Below are 8,761 nucleotides of genomic sequence, written 5' to 3'. Positions count from 1 at the left end.
TGGCCCCACTGCTGGACCTCCTGCTGGCCCCTGGTATTTTTAGCCCCTGTGTGAGACAGAGTGTTGGACTGGATGGGCCATTGGCCTGATCCCACATTGGCTTCTCTTATGTTCTTATGTTCTTATTATAAAAATATTTATCAGATTCAGGAATAATAAGCTTGGTTTATATGGCTACCATTTAACATTGTGGAATGTTTTTCCCCACCCTCCACTGTTGCTCCTGCTGGACCAAAGAGCAACGGGGGCAGGAGCTGGGTGCCATGGTGGGCAATCTGGGCAGACTACTCCACACTCTTTGATGCTTTCCCTTTGATGTGTAGAGTGCTACCCTCCGGAAATTTTCCTTCCTTCCGGCCACCCTCTTTCTCTCCATCTTGCTACCATGCGACCAAGAGATGGCTTCTTGCAACTCTACCCATTCCAGCAGGGGTCATTTCGTAGAAAAAGAGGTGCAGGAGCTCATTAGCATAATTCATTAGCATTACTCATTTGCATATGCCACACCCCCTGACATCACCGGAAGTGTGTCAGAAGGCAACACCCACCACTCAGGCTCCACTGGACTGTTTTGAATTGCTAGCTATTGGGGGGGGGGAACGTGCAGATCTGTCCTCGCAGAGGAGGGAGAGCTGGTACCTGAATAAAACTTTGTCTTAAAGGTCCCACTGGACTGTTTTGGATTGCTAGCTATTGGGGGGGACGTGACGTGCAGATCTGTCCTCGCAGAGGAGGGAGACCTTGTACCTGAATAAAACTTGGCCTTAAAGGTGCCACTGGACTGTCTTGGACCGGGGGGGGGGGGGCTCTGCAACTTACCTGGCTGCTTCTTGCTCTGACTGAGGGCTGCTGGGAGCAGGGGGTGGGGCTTGTTGCATGTGCCCGCCCCCTGGGCTCTTTACTGCCGGAGCTCCGCTCCTGTGCGCTCCTGCAGGAAATGACCCCTGCATTCTAGCAAGTTAGACAAGATATCCTATCTAGGATGGGGTTCCTTACAATAATTAACAGACTTGTATTGGTTTGCTGAGATATAAAGGTTCTGCGTGTAACTTTATTCTCTACAGCAGCACACACACACGCACCAGGTAATTTCGCTGCGCCAGGTGCCTTGAGTTCTCTGCTAAGGCGATATTTCATCGAGTATGAAGGGCTTAATCACTCTTTGAATCCAGTTCTCCATCCAGCTCTTGGATCTGAGCTTGGAAAGACCTGGGGCTTCAGAGACATTCTTGCAAAACTAGCGCGAATGTGGTCCTCAAGGCCAGCTATGTTCACAGTCTGTATTCTGGACCAGCTGAAGTTTCGGCACCACTTTGAGGGGATGCCCCAAACAAAACTCAATACAGAAATTAATCCCGAAGGGTACCAGGGCACAGCAGCAGGCACAAGGTCATCTCCATCCCACAGGATGCAGATGGGAAAGCGGAAGCTTTGTAAACAATTAGAAACCATAGTTATTTTTGATCTGTGACCAAACAACTTCTATACATTCTATAAGGGAAGGCAGAATACATCTGTCTATAGAAATGGGTATTGGGCAAACACGACACCTCTCCCCACAGGCCTCTTGTTTAGGAGTTGGACTTTTCGAAAATAAATGTTTCGTTTGTGCTCAGCTCAGTGTCTCGGCGATCTGTCAGCTAAAGCTGCCATGAGTGTGGTGTGTGTTTCCCTTTCATGTGCATTCTTTCCCTTGTGCTTAATTGCCTCTTCGCTGCAACGCATATCTCTCAAGGCCACTGGGGGAGTTGCTGTGTCTTTGCACAGAATGAGTCGTGGGAAGCTTCTTACCTGTTTTGCTTTAGCAGCCGTTAGTTCTCAGCCTAATGCCCGCGCGTGGGAACCCCTGTAATTGGGTACTACGTGGGTGTGTGTGTGTATACAAATGCCCTATAACCTATTATGCACATAGATCGCCCGCCATTCCTAACAGTGTTCATGTTACTGCATCTATAAGCATTTCAATAAAAGTAAAACCTTCCTGGAAGCGTCTACTTCGTTGTTTTGCCGTGGGTCCTGACACGATCACAGCTTTAAAATGGCGGGGGAACCAGGTCCCAGCCTGGGCATCCGGTAGAGTGGGAAAGGATACGATAAACGGCACCTTCCTGAGTCTGCAGGGAGTCCTGCTCTCCAGGGAGGCCCTCGGAAGATTCTCAGTCTGCCTAGAACAGAATGTCCTGTGGGACCTATTCTGCCCCAGGTGACAGTGTGTACCCTGTGCCACTTCTTCCTGAGAGAGTTTGGTGTGTGTCGGGTGGCTGCAGCAGAAGACAAGCGTTTCGGGGGCCCTTAAAGACTAACGAAATCTTATTACACCAGCAGGGACATCCGACTTGCCTCAACCCTGCCTGGTAGAATGAGCTCCCGTGTGAGATCAGGGCCCTGCAGGATTTATGACAATTCCGCAGGGCCTGCAAGACGGAGGTCTTCTGCTGGGTTTTTGGTTGAGGCAGTGGACTTTCTCCCCCCCCCTTGGGCCCCCTCCATCTGTAGCCCCTCCATCTGTAACCTGGGTCTATCTGAAGCTCTGGGTCCTTGGGATCCTAAATTTAAAGATCTTTATAACAGAAAACTGACTTTAACATTATCAACCACTGAAGCATCTGTCTTTTATTAGAGTGGTATGGCACCTGCGACATGTGTTGTTATGTCACATCTTTTATATTGTGTTTTAAAATAGTTTTAACTGTATTGCACTTTTACTGTTGGAGCTCGCCCTGAGCCTGTCAAGGGGAGGGTGAGATACAAATCCAATAAATAAATAGATAAATAAATAGATAAATATTTCATCTCCCTCTACTGAGGGATGCTTGGAATTGGGCATTTGGCAAATGATATATCCACTGTGTTCTCCATCACGCCCATATTCTTCTTTCATTCTTTTACTCCTTCACCTTCCATATTCTCCTAATTCTCAATTTTAGCTTATTGTATTGTGTGTGCTACTCATGTTTCCGTACCCCGTTTCATTTGTTTCACTTCACCTGTTGAATCTGAATCTTACTTACTCCCTCAATAATGTCCACTACAGCAAAACAACAACAACATAGTCCACGCTGTTCCATAGCCAGTAGCACTAAAGGGAACAGAAGAAGAGGAGGAGGAGGAGGGGAGATTGGATTTATATCCCACCCTTCACTCGGAGTCTCAGAGCGGCTGACAAACTCCTTTCCCTCCCCCTCCCCACAACAGACACCCTGTGAGGTAGGCGGGGCTGAGAGAGCTCTTTTGAGAACTGCTCTTTCAAGAACAGCTCTTATCAGAACTATGGCTTGCCCAAGATCATCCAGCAGGTACAAGTGGAGGAGTGGGGAATCAAACCCGGTTCTCCCAGATTAGAGTCGGCGCACTTAACCACAACACCAAACTGGCACAAAAACCAGCTGAGAGAAACTGGATCCACTACAAAACATCTGGGTGCCCTAATTTATAGTGTGGTGATGTTTCAACTTTCCCTGGCTTTCTAGAACCTTCCTGAAGGCCCCTTTCACGTCCTTGTTCCGGAGGCTGTAGATGAGGGGGTTGAGCACTGGGGTGATGATGCAGTACATGGTGGAGACTAGGGTGTCAGTCTCTAAGGAATAACCAGCACTTGGACGGTTATAGTTAAGTGAGCCATTTCCAAAATAAAGTATGACGACAATGATGTGAGACGCACAGGTGGAAAAGGCTTTGCGCTTGCCAGTGGTGGAACGGATCTTCAAGATGGAGGACAGGATGAAGACGTAGGAGAGGATGATGGTGAAGAAGGGTCCCCCACCCACAAACAGGCTTGCTACGTGGGATGCAACTTCATTGACGTGTGCATCATTGCAAGCAATTTTCATCAGCGGGGGCAGATCACAGTAGATGTGGTGAATCTGGTTGGCTCCACAGAAGTATAACCTGGAGCTGAGAGCTGTGTGGAGAGCAGAGTGTAGGGCGCCCCAGACCCAGGTGGCAAAGGCTAAAACGGCGCACACCTTGGTGTTCATGAGGCTGGAGTAATGCAAAGGTTTGCAGATGGCGGCATAGCGATCGTAGGCCATGACGGCCAGCAACGCAGCCTCTGTCCCCGTGAAAGAGATCAGGAAGAACATCTGGGCCATGCACTGGTTGTAGGAGATGGTCTGTCGCTGGCGCAAGAAGTTCACCAGGATCTTGGGGACTGTGACAGAGGAGAGACAAATATCTACGAAAGAGAGATGGCTGAGGAAATAATACATGGGCGTATGAAGGCTGGAATCCAGTTGAATCAGAGAAAATATCATGAGGTTGCCCAGCACGGTGACCAAGTAAATGGCTAGGAATGGCAGGAAGAGGTAGATGTGGCTGTTCGGAATGCCGGAGAAACCCAGGAAGACAAATTCCACCACTCGTGTCTGATTCCTCACTCCCATTGAGACTTCAGGACTCACCTGTAAGGAGAGAAACAAAAACAGCTGCGAGAAGACACCTTGGCATGGCAAGCGTATTTGGGGTGCCTCCAGGCAGCTTGAAGCTCATTGTAGTCAATCAGGGCTCCTTTTGTAGCAGGAACTCCTTTGCATATCAGGCGACATGCCCCTAAAGTAGCCAACCCTCCAAGAGCTTACAGTAGCCCCTGTAAGAAGAGCTCTGTAAGCTCTTGGAGGATTGGCTACATTAGGGGTGTGTCACCTGATATGCAAAGGGGTTCCTGCCACAAAAGGAGCCCTAGGAGTCATGGGAAATAAGTGGGTTTCTTGGAATAGTGCCCCACATGGATATCGGATGTGTTGTGGCCAAGAAGCCATTCCAGACGGGACTATTAAAGAGACTAATTTACTAACAATGCCTTGCTGGACTGCGAAGTGGGTGCTGGGGCAACGGACAGAGCTGTGGTCCCAAGTGGAGTGCCCCGGACTGGACAATGGACAGTACACCATGGCCAGGGAAGCCTGGTGCCAGAGGTACACGCCGAGCCAGATCTGGACCCCAGACTGCAGAAGACTTCTGCCCATGCTCCACTGTATCTGTACCAGTGTTCCCTCTAAGCTGAGTTAGTGTGAGCTAGCTCACAGTTTTTTAGCCTCCGGCTCACACATTTTTGTCTTCGCTCAGGAAGGATGGGGCTCCAGAGCTAACTAATTTATGCAGCAGCTAAATCGCTTGCTCACAATTTTAATGCCAGTAGCTCAAAAAGTAGGATTTTTGCTCACAAGACTCCACAGCTTAGAGGGAGCATTGATCTGCACAGGTTCTGTGATGCAGACCAGAAGCCCCGGTCCTCATGAACACAGAAGCAACAGCAGACCAGAGAGGAGCCATTTTCTGGAATAGTGATACAGAGAATGGATAACAGTTAAGATAGCCCAACAATAAGACCCAAAGGGCACTCTCAAATAGCGCTGAACAATAATCAAGTGCAATATATTGTACAAAAGGAATATCAAAATTAACAAAGTGGAAAATGTGAATAATTCATCATTGTTAACCATGTTCTCCGGAAGGCTAGCGACCATTTCACCTGCCCGTGCAAAACACACTGAATAGATATGACTTCTAGAGTCTGAATCTTTTAGAGATGAGTATGGTGCGAGACATCTGTTGAAGATATATGAATAACAAGACACAGTGTTGTTCAGGGGAAGTCCCAATGAAATGGTATAGTATTCCGGAGAACATCGTTAACAACTATGAACTATTCACATTTTCCATTTTGTTAATATTGATTTTTTTTTGTACAATATATCGCACTTGATTATTGTTCAGCGCTATTTTACAGTGTCCTTTGGGTCAATGTTTTGGAAGAGGCCAGGTGTACAGACGCCATGAAGGGATCGCCTCTCCAGCATGCAGCACATTCCTCCCCCCCCCCAGTCATCCTCAAACAAAGACCGTAGCCCAGCTAGAGACAAAAGAAGCAATTAAGCCTTCCTGCCACCGATCTAGAGAATGCTCCTGACAAGCACTGAGCCATTAAAGAAGAGAAGAAGAAGAGATTGGATTTATATTCCGCCCTTCACTACCCAAAGGTGTCTCAGAGTGGCTTACAAACTCCTTTCCCTTCCCCTCCCCACAACAGACACCCTGTGAGGTGGGTGGGGCTGAGAGAGCTCTTGACAGAGACTGCTCTTTTTTCAAGGACAGCTCTTATCAGAATTGTGGCTTGCCCAAGGTCATCCAGCCAGGTGCAAGAGGAGGAGTGGGGAATCAAACTCGGTTCTCTCTCCCAGATTAGAGTCCACGCACTTAACCACTGATTGCACCCTCCTTCCAACTGTCGTTTCTTTTGTCTTATCCATCCTTAGGTATTGTTTGTTTTTCCCCCTAACATTTTCCCTAACATTTCCTAGGAAACAGTGACTGCCCGGCTCTTGCCTCACGCCGCAAATTGGCTACTTAAGGGGATGAAGAAGAAGAGAAGAGATTGGATTTATACCCCACCCTTCACTTGGAGTCCCAGAGCGGCTTACAGACTCCTTTCCCTTCCCCTCCCCGCCACAGACACCCTGATAAAAGGACAGTGGGGCTGAGAGAACTCTGACACAAACTTTCATATTAGCAATCTTTTTTGGCGTCATATACCATCTGTACATCATCTTATAGCAATTTTCTTTCAAATTAGTACATGTTGATATTTTCATTGCATTTTTCCATAAAAACTCCCATGAGGACATAGATATTTGTAAATAATAAGTGTAAATAATAAATAAATATTTCTGGCTTCTCTTATGTCCTTATGTCTGGGACAAGGGATGCTCTGTATTCTTGGTGCTTCTTGGGGGGGCAACAGTGGGAGGGCTTCTGGTGTCCTGGCCCCACTGCTGGACCTCTTGATGGCACCTGGTGTTTTTGGCCACTGTGTGACACCGAGTGTTGGACTAGATGGGCCATTGGCCTGATCCAACATTGGCTTCTCTTATGTTCTTATGACTGGCCCAAGTTCTCCCACAAAACTCCATGTCTGAGTACCTGGATGCAAGTGTCCCAGAACTGGCTCTGACCTCCGGCCACCACATAGCACGGGCCCTCTCATTAGGTCTTCAGCACCACCTACCCCCGAGGACGCCCACCAGGAGCTTGGAGCGTCCTCTCTCCCTCCAGTCCTTCCCCTCGAACTGCCTGTCTGGGATGTCCTCTCGACTGCCTCCTTGCCATCTCAGGCTTAATGCATCTATTACAGACTGTATTTTTCCTTTGTCTTCCCAAGCTCTCCTCTCTGTGTGTATTCTGTATGCGTGACCATAAAAAAGACATGGATTACTCACCTAATTATTATTTATTTATTGACACAGGAAGCATGTATTGATATAAAATACAGAATGAAGGCGATGCAATGGGCATGCAGACTGATTGAACAATCCCCCTAAATACTAATATCTCAATTTTCAATCCACTCAATCGCAGCTGGGGAGAGTTCAAAGAGCTCCGCCACATCTCCCTGGAAAGCACAATGCTCACATTCCTGTGCCAGATGGAAAATGGTTCGGCGGACGGCACCACGATGACATTTGGGTCCTGGTGTTTTGCCCCATCTTAGCCATCTTCCATACTTTACGTGGCCAGTCAAATCCCCTCTGTGCCTGCTTCTCCCTCTCCTTCCTTCTGTCAAATTCCCTTTCTTATCTTCCCCCTATTGATATTTTGCCTGCAATGTCCTTGGAACAGGATTCACTGGTAGGGCGTTTTGCTTACTTTACTTTGGAAAGCAGAACTGGCACTACAAGCAAATGATAGCATTGTATTGTTGTTCTTTTATTGAGGCATTACCTTGGTTGCCTTAATTTGAGCTGCCCAAGTGGCAAAAACACAAACTGTCCTCCTTTGTTCACGGTATATTTTATTATCTTAGAGGAAACATTGGTGGTCTCCAGTGTTGTCTCCAAGCCGAGTTAGTGTGAGCTAGCTCATAGGGTTTTTTTAGCCTCTGGCTCACACATTTTCATCTCGGCTCGCGAAGGGTGGCTCCAGAGCACACTAATTGATGCAGTAGCCAAATTGCTCACTCACAACTTTAATGCCCGTAGCTCACAAAGTGGAATTTTTGGCTCACAGACTCCAACTCTTGGGGAAGGTGGGAGAGAAAGGGAGGGGGAAGGAGGGTGCATTGGTGGCCTCCCTTCCATTCTACGGAACAGTTCTTAAATCTGAACAAACCGTAGCTCAGTCAGGCTCACCTGAAGTGGCTTCCACCACCTCTTTTTCTGCCATCATGTTGAGGGGGGGATTGCACGGCACCTGGAAATATGCTGGCCCCAAAAAGCTGCTCACCTTTGCACATGGATGACACAAGTCAAGGTCGGCTTCCTCCTCCTCCTCCTCCTCCTCCTGGCTTTCGGTTCCTGTTCATCCTGTTTGTGAGATGAGAGCAGTTTGTCCCAAAGTCTTCATGATGTGGCTGCATGGTAGCCCCAAGACGTGTGGCCTCAAAAGGCTCTCTCTGCTGCCAGTGGGAAGTCTCTGATGCGCTAGAGCAGCCAGAGGTATACAAAACCGAGGCTGCCTTGGGGGAGGGGGCAGAACCCTGCTCTTGGGCTACGGTCCTCGGAGATGCTCCTGGGTCGGAAGCCCACAGGGAGTGCAGTGTGGTGGCTGGAAGCTCAGAGGATTTTGTCTGGATTGCGTCTCACAATGTCGGGGGAGAGAAGTATATTTTATACCCAGAGGCATATCCAGAACATGTTAACAGGCTGTGGGTTGGATTACTGGTTTTGGCCTACGCTTTCTTGCCCAAGCGACTCCCTGGCCTGAATTTCCATTCTGTGCCATTTGGCTGGTCCAAGTAAAAGTTAGGATGTGGATTGTATTTGGGGCT

The 8,761-nt window shown here is 48.2% G+C and overlaps 1 protein-coding gene across 1 annotated transcript; it reads right to left on the bottom strand.

Annotated features, from left to right (window-relative positions):
• Positions 1-3,425: 3,425 nt before the first annotated feature.
• On the bottom strand, positions 3,426-4,382 carry LOC107106930 (olfactory receptor 5B12-like). The gene has a single exon (XM_015407146.1). It carries the CDS (start codon positions 4,380-4,382, stop codon positions 3,426-3,428), a length of 957 nt encoding a protein of 318 aa, XP_015262632.1.
• Positions 4,383-8,761: the final 4,379 nt, after the last annotated feature.

The sequence above is a fragment of the Gekko japonicus genome, unplaced genomic scaffold (assembly GCF_001447785.1).
Source record: "Gekko japonicus isolate JY-2015 unplaced genomic scaffold, Gekko_japonicus_V1.1 scaffold3543, whole genome shotgun sequence".
Classification (NCBI taxonomy): Eukaryota; Metazoa; Chordata; class Lepidosauria; order Squamata; family Gekkonidae; genus Gekko; species Gekko japonicus.
This window is presented reverse-complemented; position numbering and strand designations above follow the sequence as displayed.

Bases quoted from the DNA above. Each gene is read 5' to 3' on its own strand.
- LOC107106930 (XM_015407146.1), bottom strand. From the start codon at position 4,382: ATGGGAGTGAGGAATCAGACACGAGTGGTGGAATTTGTCTTCCTGGGT.